This window comes from Hydra vulgaris, chromosome 08, assembly GCF_038396675.1.
Source record: "Hydra vulgaris chromosome 08, alternate assembly HydraT2T_AEP".
Taxonomy (NCBI): domain Eukaryota; kingdom Metazoa; phylum Cnidaria; class Hydrozoa; order Anthoathecata; family Hydridae; genus Hydra; species Hydra vulgaris.
The window spans coordinates 42,375,001-42,393,068 of record NC_088927.1 but is presented as its reverse complement, the minus strand read 5'-3'; the positions used below and the strand labels follow the sequence as shown (position 1 = coordinate 42,393,068).

General features: G+C 25.9%; 1 protein-coding gene across 1 annotated transcript in view; it reads right to left on the bottom strand.

Moving 5' to 3' along the window:
• LOC136083859 (uncharacterized) overlaps nt 1–18,068 on the bottom strand; it is a 78,920-nt gene that overhangs the window by 29,738 nt on the left and 31,114 nt on the right. The window contains exons 7-8 of the mRNA XM_065803767.1: nt 3,045–3,189; nt 767–828 (exon numbers count right to left, since the gene is read on the bottom strand). Of these exons, the coding sequence (XP_065659839.1) occupies nt 767–828; nt 3,045–3,189 (207 nt within the window). The remainder of the gene's footprint in view (nt 1–766; nt 829–3,044; nt 3,190–18,068) is intronic.

The window sequence follows — 18,068 nt, the reverse complement described above, 5'->3', positions numbered from 1 at the left end:
TTTCTAATAATATATATATATATATATATATATATATATATATATATATATATATATATATATATAAATACACTATACATACATATGGGGTAGTGGTGTAGTGGTAGAGCGCTCGCTTCCTAAGCGAGAGGTTCCAAGTTCGATCCCCACCACGTCCCTGGTAGTACCGCGCTCGACTTGTTTCTCCGCGCAGCGGCCTTGTTCGTCAAGGTTCGTGTTTCGGAGTTATAGAGTTGAGAGAGGGTTATAACCACAATTAAGTAGCCTCCTCGTCTGTAGTGGCCTTCTGGGCCTTGGGGAGGTGAATTAACAAACAAACAAAAATATATATACACACATATAAAAAAGCATGAAAAATAATAGCCAGTCAAGGGTCATCAACAGCCCGAAATGACCATTGAATGGAGTTCAAAATAAAAATGAAAATTTTTATTTTGACCTTCAAAAATGAATTCTTGCTAGTCATGTTGACAGGTTAAAAAAAAATTAGAGTTTCAAAAAATGTTTGACAAATAATCAGGATGTAAATTGAAAAAACCATATATAAAAATTTCATAAAATCATTTAAATTTTGAAAATATACATATATATTTATATACATACATACATACATACATACATACATACATACATACATACATACATACATACATACATACATACATACATACATACATACATAATATACATACATACATACATAAATACTCAGACACACATGCACATATTGTTAATGTTTTTACATAATTAAGTACAATATATCTACCTAAATGAAACAATAAACATTTTGTATAAAACAGGAACAAACTTCAGGAGATAGCATTGAAACTAAAACAAAAAAAATAATGGCCATAAAAGTATAATAATAGCATTTATTTGTTCCATTATATATTACATTTAATTAATTTTTTATCTCATTATTATGCTAGAAATGATTCTTATCCTAAGTAAAATGTTTTTTAGTTAATTAGAAAGGACTCAAGCAGCTGTTACTGGTAACACATATCCAGTACTAACATGATAGACTTGATAATAAACCATCTACTTCAGTAAACTCAAGGTATTACAAGTTTCTATGTTGCGTTCAAAAGATTTTTCCTCTACGTTCAAATTGTGCACTTAGTGGCTAGTGAATTTCCATTCAATTAAAGTTATTTTTTATCAAACATTAACTAAAGTTTTTTATCAAACATAAACTATATTCCTAGTATTTCTGAAGATATTAGTAACAGAATGGTGACTGAATCTTCATGTCCGCTTATTTTTTATGCTTTCTTTTACTTCTGGCAACCAGGCAACTTTTTTTCTTTTATTTGCACCGCTTTTTTACCGGCAATTTTCTCCTTACATTTATAAATCAGTTACTTGTTTAGAAAACTTTTGTCGCACCAAGACTTGTTTTCTTTTGATGGTTTTTTGATTTCAACAAAGGAAAAAAGAGAATTGCAAACATCCTTTAGCCTTTAGATGCTAAAATTAGATAAGAAAATGTTGAATAAATAAAATAGTATTTTGAAGAAGTTGTTTTAACAAATGAAAATGTATGACCACACTATTGTATTTTAAAGTTTTCAAAATAACTTAAATTTTTACACAAAAAAAAAAGGAATGTGGACACATTATTATTTTTATAAAATCTGATAATGAAAAGCTAGAAATGCAACATAATTCATTGTTTATGTAAAGTTTAAATGTAACAAAATGAAGTAAACTTCAAATGACCTAGGCAAGAAAACAAACTTTGAGTTCCAAATACAAATGCTTTAGATAAAGTAAATACTCTGGTTCAATGATGTGGAGTCCCAAAAAGACTCCACATCATTTCAGCTTCATAACTCTATTTTTTTCTGGTCTCTGGTGTCCAGAAGCTCCAAACATGTTAGTTGACTGATCTCTATAAGAAAAAAATTCATGATTATTGTTGTTTTTAAACCCGGAAATACAAAGTCCTAGCAGCCATTATACCTAAGGACTTCGGGTTCAAAAATTGATTGTTCCTCTAACCTAAAAGTCTTAATATTTTCGCATTAGCAGTTTATAAGCTTTTTTATATTTTTAGGATTGGATACCAAAAATTAGGAAGAAGTTATCTTTTTGTGACTTTCAAATCCGGAGTCCTATTTGGGACTCCACATCTCTGCTCGTGTTGCACAATATTAGCAAAAAACAATCAATTTCTGAGAAAAATATGAGCAATGAATTTTAAAATTCTCAACAAAAAAAACTGTTAAATGTATTATTTTGAGAATAAAGTAAAAATAAAATACAACAATATTTTTATTTTTTTTTGCGATTAGTATTCATTTCAATCTTGGCTTCCAAACATTGGAAAATGTTTTTATTCAATGTAACATTCACTTTGTATTTTAAAAAAAATTAAAAAAATCATTTTTAAGTGTTGATTTAAATGTTGAGATATTGGCTATAGAACAAATTCAAAATAACAAATATTGAATTTTAAAATCCAAATATACAGTTGAAGTTCAGTCAACTCAGCAAGACATTCTAAAACGTTTTTACCATATTTTTTCTGCTAATATTGGCAACACTTTAAAATTAAGGTTTTAACTTATTGTCCATCAGGTTAGTTTTCAGTCCTATGGACCTAGTTTAAAATAAGTAAGATAGTGCATTTATTTACATATTTATATAACAATTGTAAATTTATAAAATAATTGCTAATTTGTTTGAACATCATAGAATTTCAGAAGAGAAGCATATTAAAAGAACATTAAGAAAAAACTCCTCAAATAGTAAAAGAAATTTTTTTTAATGTCTTTATATCAAACTTGTATTAAAGAAAAACAAGGATTCTATCTAGGATTACAGGAATCTAAATAGAGAAGAATAAAAAGATTTATTGGAATCCAGCATATTGAAAGTCATATAAAAGTGCTGCAGTAAAACATTTTTGACAGTCTTGTTCAACTGTGTTGTTTACTTAACATAAATGTTATTTTTTTAAATAAAAATGCTGTCTATTAATTTGCAATGCTTAATTGATTATTCTTACTAATTTTATTATTATTATAACTATTGTTTACCTTTATTTCAATTGAATCCATTTTCTCAAAAAATATTTTGAAATATAAGTCATTTTCTAATTTCTTTTTTTTACAAACTGGATCATTATTTTCATTTTCATTGTGCTTTCGATTAAGACACATCTTTAAACTGTTCATATGATCTCTGAAAAATTCAAAAGAATAATAAATACAAAACTAATGCATACAAAAATTGAAAAACACTTTAAAAACAAAAACAATTTTAAATAGATTTTACAATTACTTACCATTTTAGTTATAAGATTAACATGTAAAAGAAAAAGCTTGAATTTTTGTGAAAATACAGAAAATAGCTCATACATGGTTATTGACTTAAAATTTGTAATACTGGGGAAAATCCCTATATAATTATTTGGTAACTTAAATATTTTACAAAATAATCCACAAACATCCACTCTTTAATTTAATAACACATTAACCATGTGTTGTAGACTGTCTGTTATAAAGCATCAGCTATTAGGGTTATTTCATGTCAAGTGGAGTATGGACCACCTCTGAAACTGCTGAAATTTATTGAATTAGCACAAATGTATGAGAAAAAAGTACTTGTGTAAATAAAAAAATTTTAAAATCCATGTCTTTCTATCCGACTAAAAAGAAGAAAATAATTTTCTTCTCTGTTACACCTGAACTGATTTGTTAACATGTAAATTTTTAATTCATATTACTTTGAACAATTTATAAAATTTTAGAAGTGAAAACGTGAGACATAACTGTTAACAATTCAATAGTAAAATGCTATGAAAATACTACATTCACAACTAATTGTAATTTTGTGTTCCGATCCGTCTATCAACTAGTCAGGTCTCACGTTTTCACTTCTAAAATTTTATAAATTGTTCAAAGTAATATGAATTAAAAATTTACATACATGGAAACAAATCAGTTCAGGTGTAACATAGAAGAAAATTATTTTCTTCTTTTTAGTTTTAAATTTTCCACTTATCTTACAAACAACAAATAGTGCACTTAAATGGCTTAGTTTTTACTGTTTTTCAAAAGGATTAAACATTTATTATTTGAAAAGGTAAATTTCATTTGAAAAGGTAAATCTCAAATCTCTTTTGTACAACATTGAAGACAAAATAGAATTTTCAAAGCATTATATTTAAATTGTATATAAACTTACCCTGAAAACATAAAGAAAACGTTTTAATTGATTAAAAATTAACACTTGTTAAATAATATTCCATTATCAAATTTACTAACTTCACTATTTTTCTTTACAATTTCTTCTTCTAATTTTTTTTTTAATTTCTTTCTTTTAATTTCCTTCTCACACTATATTCAATAATTTTCCTTATTCTAATCACATAGTTATTTATCCACAAAATCCGCGAACTAAACTACTTTTCTTTTTTTTTTTTCAATTATTCGATTAATAATTATTAAAATAAACTCCAATGATTTTTTTTTTATGTAATTATTTTTTTTATTTATTTACTTTTAGAATTTTGTGTCCGGAAAAACTGACAAGAAAGCAGGTTAAGAAAAACGTGGTAAAATGTTTAAAAAAAACAGATCAATATCTAATCAGTAGAAAACACTATTTAAATAGGTCATTTAGCATAAAATTTCAAAAAATTCATTTTTTTATGGTTTTTGACAGCTGAAAACTTTCCAACAAGTTGATTCAATATATTTTAGAGTTTATATTTTTGTTACCAAATTAAATGTTTTTGTAATTTTAAAGAACTTAATTTTTCAATCAAAATTAAAATTGCTTTAAATGTAATTGAATGTAAATTTACACAAAGTGAATAAACATTCTAGCAAAATTTAGTTGATTAAAAATTTTCATTCAAAAGTTAAAAGTCATCAGAGACAGAAAAATTTGGTAAAGTTGATCCCTGATGCAAAGCATCTGATGCCTAAAACACTATTTTTGTATTAATCAATAAAATGTTAAAAATCATTTTAATCTTATTAAGTCAGGTAAAGTTAAGCAAGTTAAGCCAGGTAAAGTTAAGCAAGTAAACCAATTAATAGTCTCATAAAGTCAGGTAAAGTTAAGCAAGTAAACTAATTAATAGTCCTAATAAAGCCAGGTAAAGTTAAGCAAGTAAACCAATTAAAATTTTATGTTCATCTTTCGAAGACTCGAAAATTATAGCAAAATTAATAGCTTTTTGTTGATGAGTGATTATAGCAATATTTTCTAAGTTTTGCGCTAGTCCGGCTATAACAAGCGCTTCACAAGTAACTCAGTTATTCTGTGAATGCATTTACGATCCAAACTCAATAAATAACAAAAAAGAGATTTCAAAACCCTGTTTAATTATAATAAAAGCAACATTGAGTGCACTTGTGATTCAAGGTAAAACCCTAGATCAGTTGGAAAGTTTTCATAGATTAGGCCAAACTTTCACCATCGTTGCCCTAGATTTTCAGTCAATATTTTAAGCTTGACTTGGGTTTGAGATATTCTTAGTGCTTGATCATTACCAATTCTAATTATAAAAAACCTGTGTGGACAATTTGTAAAACAATGCAATTAAAAAAAAAAAGAACTTTCTTTTTACAACATGAAAACAAATGCAGTATTTAGTAACAAAACATGCAAAAAATTGATTAGGAATCAAAATAATTTGAGTATAAGTTCTGCCTAAATATAAAAAAATATTCTAAATCATTTTCTTACTATAAGCAAAATGAAGTTGACAGTTTAAGTTGTAATATTGTTGATTAACAATAGTATTAAAATCAATACAGTAACGAGCTCAACCACAATATTATAAGGAACTCGTATTTTTTCTATTATAAAGTTTAAAATATAAATATTATAAACTTTTTTGTTTGAAAAAAATGTAAAATAATTTTTGGTTTTTAAACTTTAGAAAAGACTTTAAAAGATTGTTGTGACTAGGGATTTATTTTGATGTAAAAACATAAATTACATTTAAGCGTAAATTACTTTACATAACTCATATAAAAATATATAATTTACTTACATTTAAAAGTAACTTGTTGTTTTTTTTTTTACATAAATTATATAACAAGTAAAACCTAATATTTTAATAGTGTGCTATGGTTAATTCATGCATGAATTACCCATAGCATAATTTCTAAGCTATGGGTAATTCATGCATGTGTAAGTCACTGTTCATTAGAGCGCTTTTTCTTCCAGTTTTTTTTCTTTGTATTTACCTTTTTAATAAGGTATTTTGTTATGGTAATATGACGCAATATAACATTTTTGGTATCCGCAAGGTCATTGATTGCTAAAACAGTTTTCAAAAAGTTTTAATTAAAGAGCCATTTAAACTATCTGATATAATTTATATGATCAAAGGAGTGTTTATCAGATATAATCTTTTGTTGCATTTTATAATATATAATATATTCAAAAAAAGATGGTAAGGAAAGCTGCTCAATCTTCTACTATAAGTTATGGGCACCCTAATAACCTCTTTTTTGTTGCATTGGTGTCCAACCCACACAACGTTGATTAGAAAAATAAATTCTTATTCAATTAAAATAGTGCGTGTGAATAAACTTTTAGTTTTTTTTTTAAACAATAGTTTGACTTCACAAGATGTTTGTTGGCTATCAGTTGTCCCGGAATCTTGCAATTGATTTTTCACTACCTTCCAGACTAGCTAGAGCTCTGAAACTTCCATCATTTGTGTAAATTTATTAAAAGTACATCTTAAAATTGTTTTCAACTGAAGTCAACTGAAGAATTACACTTTTTTTAATCTCTTTTTTTTTTGGTTTTACTTTATTTTTCAGACTTTACTTTAATTTTACTTTATCTTGACAGCATTTGTGTAGCCCCGATGAACATGTATGTTAAATTTGTTTCCTGGGCAAGGGGAGCCGTACCCTTTTTTTCCCCTAATATTTAGTTTTCCTTTAAAGTTGGGGTTTATAACTTTTTAGAGAGAAAGATGTTTTGCAAAAAATCTTTGAAAAGGCATTTTTTTGATTTATTTGTTTAAGTATTAATTTTTTTGTTGGGTGGAAATATGTTAGTGACCCTGATAAAAATTTACCATAAAAGAGCCAGGCATATTTGTAGCTATGCTGCTGCTTTTCGCTGCTCTTATTAAGCGTGGTTGTTAGGGCGGTCCCAAAGAAGTCTCTCATTGGTGGGGGAGGGGTCAAATGTGTTTTTTGCCAACTAGAGACATGAAAAAAATTAAAAAAGGTACTCAATATTTGACATTGCCAACTATACTGAAATGCTAAATGTACAAATGTGTTAACTCAAATGCATACATAACAGCTGGGGGAGTGGGGAAGGAGTTTACACAACCCACCCCATCCCTGTTCAAGACAGCCAGGTCAGCCCTGGTCATAACAACCACTCTAACAGAAATAAGAATTAATTTTTTTTTTGTTTATTTACTAATAGCTGTTCATAAAACTGTTGTCTGGAAGGAACTAATTTCAATTAGTCTATTCCAGACAACAATTATTCCTTTATTGTTCTATTATCTAGCAATTATTCTAGTTAATCATTTACGGAAATAACTTTTATTTTGGTTAGATTGGTTTTTAACAACAACCATGCTGAATAAAAGTAGCCAAAATACAAAACTTAGAATAAAATTGCAAAATACAGAGATAATTACAATAAACCAGACAGTCTTTTTAAAAAAACTTTTAAAAAACTGATGTAAATAATATCAAGATTAATTAAAAAAAAAAATTAAAGTTAAAAATCTAAAAGTAAAAGTAATTGACTGAAAAAAAGTTTAACTTTTCATAACCACAACAGCCTCTTATTTTAATTTATTTAATATAGCGAATTTAGTAGGGTAGTTCAAAAAAAAAACACTTTTAAATTTAAAATTATATGATCGATTGTGAAAAAAACTAAAAACAGAAGAAATATTGCATAAATAACAGAAATTTTGAATATTTAATTTTTTTAACATATAAATAAAATGGTTTAAAAAAATATTATCCATTGAAAATACAGATTAAACAAAGTACAAGATTTAATTTTAAATTGATTTAAATACAAGTATTGCGTGGTATTATACCACATCAAAAGCAATGTAAAAAGGTTTCATATTTTGAAAATATGGTGATTTTTTTTTATCACCAATCCGATTAGAAATACTTAATCAACAGCATCTTTAACTAACAGCTTTATTAATAGTTACGTACAAATGGGATATTTTAATGTACTGTAAAAAACCATATTAAACTCATTTAAAGATTTTATGGTAACCAATAATATAATGATATCTACTTGCGTAAATTTTGAGATGTAATATTAATAATAAATAAATTTTATTAAAGATATTATATTAATTATAAAATAAATTTTGAGATGTTATATTAATAATAGGCCGAGTGAATAAAAAAAACAATTGCTTTTACTCAGTATTTGGTCTGCTTTACGTGAATAAAAATTTCAGCAATTTTTCTTAAGTTTTTATTCACGTAAAGCTGAGCAAAAACTGAGGAAATTGCTTAATTTTACGTGAATAAAAATTTGCGCAAAACTGCTGAAGTTTTTTATTCATGTAAAACTGACCAATTAATGAGTAAAAGCAATTGTTTTTTTTTATTCACCTGGCCTATTATTAACACAACTATTAAAAACCAATAATTTTGGTTAATAAATATAATTTTGGTAAACAAAACATACTTAAGTGCCAAACTTAGGTATGTTCTTAGTTATATCACATTAGAATATTTAGGAAAATGTTGAAACAATCACCTTATTCAGTTTGGGTGTAAACTTTATATAATAATAACCTTTGAATTTTGAACTTTAAAACTGTCAATTTAGTGTAAGAAAATAAAAAATAAAAGTTACTAATTTGTTGCCCTCACATTTAGGGTAGGGATGGTGAATGTTTTAAAGTATTTTTTGTTCCAGGCTCCATTCACCACAAGTTTTATTTCCTAATCTACATATAAATGCTTAGCTACAGCTCGGGTTATACATATATTGCACAGTGGGATAGCAAAATATTTTTGGTCAGTAGACATACATGGACAAGGTACCCAATTTCTGTTTCTCTGGAGCCACAACTTTTCAAAAAAAAAAAAAAAAAAAACTCTTTAAATATATCTTAGGGATTCTAAACCTTGCGGCTCTAGGTTCAGTTGCTTGTGGGACCGTATGTTTTGCTTATTATATTACTGAAACTACACACAGATAAATAGAGTTACATGAAAAGTTCTAAATTTTTCATGCCCATATAAAAGTACCATAGTTGTTTAAACCAAGACTTTTAGAGTCAAAGGGTATTCTTGAGAAAGTGAACTTTTTTGTATCAAAGTGGCAAAAAATATTTACAAAAAAAACTGCAGGACTGGTTTAAACTTTTTTTCTCCTTAGTTTTTAAATAATTAATCCATTTGCGCAAAAAACTCATAAAAAAAAACTAACAACTATGCCTATTATTTTCCTTTCAAATAAACTACCATGGGTATACCCTTGTTAACACACTTTAGTTGGTCCAACTGATGGACTAGTATTGGCTATAGTTGGCTAACTGTTAGCATTCCATGCCAACCAGTAACCGACTGTGTATTGCGTGTTTTTGAATCATAAAAGTTTGCCGTTAGTTTTATAAATGTATTTATAATTATATTTTATCTAAATGTTTAGTCGCGTGGTCTAAGTGAAAAGAGTTTAATTTGAAGCAATTCATCTATTTTTTCTTTCAAACACTTTTTTACCTTTTAATTAAACTTTTAAACTCAAACTCTCCTTCACCTTTTAAAATAACTGTTACGTTACGCTGGAAAGTACAAATATTTTACTTTTATCGATTAGTTACACATTCAGATATAAATTTTGACATTTGTTAGAATTTTTAGTTTAATTTTATGATGACACCATTGTTGAATTTGTATTAGACATTTTAGCTCTATTTTATCTGTTAATAAGAGATAAAATACATCTAAAAAATATATGTGCGTATATAGTAGTTTGTTTCCGTGTGTATTTCTGTATGTATTTGTGTGCATATATATATATATATATATATATATATATATATATATATATATATATATATATATATATATATATATATATATATATATATATATATATATATGTCTATATATATGTCTATATATATATATATATGCACACATATAAATATATATATGTGTATATATATATATATATATATATATATATATATATATATATATATATATATGTATATATATATGTATATATATGTCTATATATATGTGTATATATATATATATATACACACACATATATATATATATGTGTGTATATATATATATGTGTATATATATATATATATATATATATATATATTTATATGTATATATATATATGTGTGTATATATATATGTAAATACAACCCTTGGAATTAGGAAAAATGAGGTCGGCAATAAATTGCCAACCTCAAACTGTTAGAGGTCGGCTTTAGGTCGGCAAAAAAAATTTGACACAAAGAGGTTACCATAAAACATATAAACAAGGTCGGCAATTTTTTGCCGACCTCAAACACAAAAGGTCGGCAGTTAAGTCGGCATTGCCGAATGCCGACCCTAATTTCGAGGGTTGTATATATATATATATATATATATATATATATGTATATATATATGTGCCTTGGCGGGTAGCGAGAGCTTTAGCTCTCGGTCTCGCCCACACTTCCCTAAAAAGTTTAACGGGAGCAATTTACAGCTCTCGCAAAAGATTTTTTTTTCTCTCAAAAGTATAACTATCATTGTAACTAATATGAAAAACGCAAAGTCAAAAAAATTTAATTAACTGGATAATAAACAGGCACGGTTTTTGTATAAAAAAATTTCATGTTTAAAGGATTTTCCAAGTTGCAATAAATGACGCTTGTTATGCGTATATTATTGTAACATTAATGTTGCAAACATATGCTTGTATTAAGTATAAAACCAAATGTTGTATTTAATAAGCAATTTTTATATAAATAAACAGCTCTTGTAAAAAGCAGTTTAGAGGAGCAGCTCGCATAACTCGCCATGTTTGTTTTAGGAGAGCATTTCTCCACTCTCGTGCTCATTTACTCCTGCCAATGCCTATATATATATATATATGTATATATATATATATATATATATATATATATATATATATATATATACATATATATATATATATATATATATATATATATATATATATATATATATATATATATATATATATATATATATATGTATATGTATATATATATAAAATGCATACGTTTAAATTGTTATATTATAACATATATATACATATATATATTTATATACATATATATATATATATATATATATATATATATATATATATATATATATATATATATATATATATATATATATATATATAAAACATGCATACATAAAAGTTATTATATTCTTATTTTATACATAAATATAACAATTTAAACGTATGCATTTTGTGTTCGAAAGTGACAGAATCTTTTAATGTAGATATAGCTTATATGGTATTATCTTTAGCACTTTCCTAAACGACTACTTATATGCCCTTATTGTTATTGACAATAATCTATCGATTTTCGATTCATATATGATGTTTTTCTTTGCATTTACTTATTCGTTACATTTTTTCATTTCAGATTTATCATATGATGGATTTATGCGATATAAAAGAACAAAGTATCATAGATTTGTATGATTTTTTTAAAAACATCTACTAATAATTAGTCCAGTCAACATCTAAACTTTAATGTAGCATATGTCATTTTTAAGTAGTTTCTAGACTTTTCTAAATGTGTTACTTATTCACATGGTTTTACAAATTAGCAAGCAAATTTGAGCTGAAAATTTTTTCTTAGCCCCTAAGGAGAATTGATGTTGTTCTTTGTTTATTTTAATTTGTTTAAATATAGTAGTTTTAATAAATAAATGTTTGTTTGTTCTTGGTTTTTTACTTAATTGTTTTCAGATTCTTAAGAACTAAGCAAGTAAGCTAAGCAAGTTTTGTTTTATTTTTTAGTGCAATTGGAAAGAGCTGAAAGCTATTTTTTAGTGCAATTGGAAAGAACAGAAGTGTTTTTTAGTCACTTCACGCAGTATAACTGGTACTGATTTGAGTAAATTTACTAATTTTTTTTAATTTTATATTGGATTCATTTTATATTAGATATATATTTTATGTATTTAACATAAAATATATATCTAATATAAAAAACTGACTATAATTTGTAGACACGAAAGTTATCAACAAATTAAAGTCAGTAATTTGTTGATCACTTACTTACATAATTTTGTGCATTGTAATCTAGATTTTTTGTTAAATTAAAAATAATTGATGTAAATAAATATTGTTTAATAATTTTGATAAACGACATATGTATATAAAAATAAAAAGGTATGTATTTCAATAAATCTTTAGTTTAAATATAGTCTTTGATTAGAAAAGATCACAATTTGTAAGATTCTTTTACATTATTTTATTATTCAGTTGTAACAATAGTAATATTATTGGTAATATGTTTAATGATAATAGTGAAATTGAAATGATAATATTAGGCTCAAAGAAGTTATTAATACAAATGCTAATAGGCAACTTGAAAATAGTTGTTGTCAAGTGAAAGAGATAGATCTAGGCAAGATAAATTAATAGTTGTTGAAATCTAAAAAATGCTGCTCAGCAAGCAGAAAACTTACTTGCCAGAATTCAGTGTCAAGCAGTGTTAATGTTTGTTAATTTGATTTTACTTTAGACAATTTAGAACAGAGCAAAGTATGAATTTTACTATTTATAGTAATAATAACAGTTTTAAATTTAAATGATTTTGAATTTTTTTATAATTTCAGACCTTTCGAATGGTTGGCCAGAGATATAGAGAATATTTTTGAGCCGGTTTGATTCAGAGAATGGTTATTATAGCTCAAACTATCATGGACCGGAACTAGAGAGGGATTTAATCATGGGCAAAAAACTATTATTGTTATTTTCAAACTTTACAGGGAAGAAATACCTAAAACACAAATCAAATGTTGCAACAAACTAAATGTTAGTGACTTTAAGTTTTACTTTTTTGTATTACTTTTGCATAAGATCCTGTCAAAGTTTTGTAAAATATAAGTAAATTTACTTTATATAAATTACTTTTAATTTGTTTTACAAATTATATAAAATGTAAGCTTATGTAATTCAAATTTTATTTTATATAATTTATTTTTAATAAAGATTTATTACTTTTAAAATAAAAAATTTCTACTTAAAAAATACTATTTTATTTGTAAATTTAATTTACATTTGGTAGCGTATTACTTATTTGTAATTTACTTTTATATGCAAGTTATTTTTTAACATAATTTTTTTTTTAATTAGATACTTTTATAGGTAAATGTAAATTACAATTTAAGGAACTTTTATATTATCTAATGTTATTTTCAAAAGTAATTAACTTTTAAATGTAAAAGTAAACAGCTTTTTGATGTGACTTACTTTTACATGTAAAAGTAAATTCCTTTTGGATGTAATCTTCTTTTACATAACTTACTTTTGAAGGTAAAAAAACATACATTATAAAGTAAAAGTCGTTTCAAAAAAATTAATTACTTATAGGGAAATATAAATTTACATAAAATGTTTAAAATTACTTATGTAATTTACTGTTTGATAAAAATTAACTTACTTGTGTAAGTAAAAAAAAAGTGAAAGAGCCATCCTTAGTTATAATTGTTTAAAAAAATGTGCATTTTTGCATCTTAAAAAAATATATACTATTTGTCCATATAAGAATATATTTATATCTAATATATTTTGTAAATATTGTATCACTTATTATTTACTTGAAGTTTTCAGTGACAAAATTGCAATGATTATGGGTAAAATTTGTGTAGTATTATAAAATTTTTTATTTTCTAAAACTGAGTTTTAAAGTTGAAACTCTTATTGCAAAATTTTTATTCTGTCAATTTGTTGAGCTTTGAATTTTAAGAGGTTTTAATATGAAACGCTTTCCAAATACAACATATATTGGGATACAGTAAATACTTTTTTTAAAAGTGCTACAATGCTTTGTTAATTAAAATCACCACCTGTCCTAAATTATTGCTATAATATGCATTAATAACCAAAAAGCAGTCTGCATTTTACATAAAAGATAAATTATATAAAAAAGGCACAAAAAATATACTTCACATTTTTATTGAACTGTAAAGTTTTAATCAAGCTTTAGGATGATAGTTTGCTCTGCTATTGATTGCTGGAGAAATGCAAACACATCGGGTTCTCACATATCCTTTCATCAATTATTGGTTTTCTTTGTCTTTTTTTCAAGAGGTTTCAATCAGTATGGATTTACCAACATTTTTAGTTATCAAAATTTAAATGGAAAATACAACATGATTACCTTTTTACCCTTTTATCCATATTCAAATTAACAAAATTTTGCAATTTGAACTAAATTAACATAATTATCAATATTTTCAAACAAGGTTTATTTAAAAATATATATATATATTTTAATTTTATTCTTATTCATTCCCACAAGGCTGCAAGCAACCACTATTAAGTTGGGAGTTACTAAAAAAAATAATAGAGTTATAAAGCAAGGAAACAGTTGACAGAAGATTTAAAAAGTCAAGATTTAACTAGTCAAGGGAGATTGCGTTTTAGTTAACAGAACTAGAGATGAAAGCTTCCTTGAGATGCGACCATGATAGCTTTTGTAGAAAAGAGAAAGAGATACAACTTTATGAGGATGGGAAAGAGGCTAAAGCATGGCAGATTGACAGGGTCCAACTACGTTTACAATGTATTTTTGGACCTTGTCTAGAAGAAGAAAGAGCATCATTAGAAGAACTAACCCGAATTTGACAACAGTATTCCATACAGGGACAAATAAGAGATTTATAGAGGTAAAGATATAATATATACATTAATTTAAAATGTAAAGATATAAAATAAACATTAATTTAAAAATTATCCTGACAATTGTTGCACTACTAAAATCTAAAAACCAAATATATCTTTTTATTTTTAATTTTATTACAAACATTTTTTTCAGATTTAGTGAAAAATTATACAAATAAAAATGATTAGCTGATTACTGGAGAAAAAATACTTTGATATGCCATGTACTGAAGTTCCTATGAATTAAACACGCATGAAATAAATTAACAAGTTTGCATATTGCAGCATATATTGTAAAGACTCTGAGAACTAAAGTAAGATGGAGAAGACAAGCTTTGTGACAATTTTAGTTTTATTGATATACATTTATAGTTCAATTTTATTCAAAAAAATTTAGCCCAAATGTTTTTTAGAAACATTTTCTTTAATGTAAACACAACTTAATTCGGCATTTGAGGATCCCTTTAAGCTAAACCAATATGCATTATTTAAAAGAAACTGACATTCTTACACACATAAAAAATTAACTTGAGACATCCATTTGATAATTGTATTAAAAATGTATTGAATTTAAAACTGCCATACATGGATGAAAATAATTAAAAAGCCAATTTCAGGAATAATTTATATTAGTTAGTCATAAAAATAAATTTAGAAAAAAAGACCAAAATATTAAAATATTCAAATCTAAATATCAGCTAATCTGTCAATAAGTACTATTCTCCAGTAAGTCCTATTTTTCATTCAGAATTAACACAATAAACAGTGCATTGTGTAATAATTCAACTAATATTAACTGATTGACATTCACATTCACTTCTACTAGCATTAAAATTAGAGAAAAAAGATGTATTAAAATTGGGCCATCAATAGAAATCTGGACATTTATCATATTAATGACAGATGCTTTTTTCCAAGACTCAGTTGTAATATTGTATTTTTACCATCTTTGATAAGGAGTTTCAAAATCTAACATGCAAATCATTTATTTTTTCTTGACAACTTGATTGTAAGATTTATCCTTTTGCCAAACAAACTGTTTAAGATTTGATCATGTTTTAAACAAAATTTTCTTAAAATATGATGCAACTCCAAAACACACAAGATAATTGCACTTTGTTTTCCCACAAGTATTTATCTGCCTGATTATTACAGACAGACATGCTGTTTATGTATGCAACCATGTTTTTCCATAGCCCTAAAACAGACTTTCAAATATAACTTTTATTTTCCATACCATGTTTTTCCATAGCCCTAAAACAGACTTTCAAATATAACTTTTATTTTCCATACCATGTTTTTCCATAGCCCTAAAACAGACTTTCAAATATAACTTTTATTTTCCATACCATGTTTTTCCATAGCCCTAAAACAGACTTTCAAATATAACTTTTATTTTCCATACCATGTTTTTCCATAGCCCTAAAACAGACTTTCAAATACAACTTTTATTTTCCATACCATGTTTTTCCATAGCCCTAAAACAGACTTTCAAATATAACTTTTATTTTACCAAATACATCAGGATATTTTAGCACCAAATATTAACCACTAATCTTGAAACTTAGTTTATATTTGAATGAGATTTTTTATTCTAAAATTGCACTCCATTGATGAAAATAACCAAAAATCATTGGCCATTAAACCTCACAGCCAATTTCAGGAATAATTTTCAGGTCATAAAATTCCCAGTCATAAAAAGAACTTGAAACTTAGTTTTATATTTGAATGACATTTTTTATTCCAAAACTGCACTCCTTGGATGAAAATAATTAAGACTTTCAAATATACCTTTTATTTTACTAAATACAATTCATTGGGAATTAATTAGCACCAAATATTAACTAATAATCTTAAAACTTAGTTTTATATTTGAATGACATTTTTTGTTCTAAAAAAAAATTACTTTGAAGATGTTTTTGGCGATTAAAAAAATGCTTACGTTAATCCACTGTTTAAAAGTGATTAAATATGTTATTCCACTGTTTAAAAGAAGTAACAGGCAGAAGAGGCATTGATTTCTAGCAATAATAAAAGGCATTTGTTTCCAAGAAAGTTGTTTTTGGAAAAAAGAAGAAAAAAATAATTACCATTAGATAAAGCAGCTTCACAAAAAGGTGAAAATCTTGGCGTACAATGAGCTTGACTTGAAACTGAAAGGAATTGAGCTTGAAACTGAAAGGAAAAAAGCTTCCAAACCAGGTTGGATCCAGGGGGTTACATTAGTGGCATATTTATTAGGAAAGAGAAAAGACATCAGCCCTAAGTCTGTCACGAAGAAAATAAAAATAAAAATTCCCGTCAGCTTTAGGGTAGTAGTAAGTAGTGTTATGATAAGGTGAATCCAAAGAAGAATTACAAAATAATTTATAAACCACCTAAAGGAGAACAAAGAGAAACTGAACACAAACTATGGTCAGAGACAAGACACAAATTAAGGAGTGAGAAATACAGATTGAGAAATACAGAATTTGAGCTTTAGAGTCAGTAGTATATTCAGTGTGATGAGGATTGAAGTGACCAATAACAACAATATCATCAGAGGGATAAAGTGAAAGGACTTGGCCAATTTAAAAAAAGATTGAAAAGAGTGCAGTCTTGAAAAGGAGTATAATAAAGAACAGAGAAAATGGTGATTGAACAAAGATGTGCTAAAAGGAAGCACATAAAAAAATGGTCAAAAGATTAAAACCTGATTTCTCAACAAATAGATGAACTGATGCTGAAGTATACGTCAGAGCCAAGCATGTGACAATTGGAGTCTTTGCAATTCAAAAGACAGTAGCTATCAATACTGAGATCCCAAGAAGAAACAGCCATATTAAAATTAGTCTTATAAAGAGCAAGTTTTTGATAACCACGCATAAAAGCGAATATTGAAACCTTTTATTGGATCTTTAATCTTCATTTCTGTTTCTTTAATTTCCATTTTAAAAAAATATCTTATGGATGTCACTACATTTTTCATTTATTTAAATTCATAATTATTTTATTAAAACCTTAAAAATTTGCAAAGCCAATGTCTTTTAAAACTCTCATCTCGAATTCCTATAAATTTCTTAAAACATTTTCAATGTTTCAAGTTTCTGATTCAAGATTATTTGAACAAGAGAATTTTAGGAGACGAAATTCTCTTATTCAAAAAGACTTTCTTTTTTTTGTTTTCCCTAAAAAACTTACTATCTTAT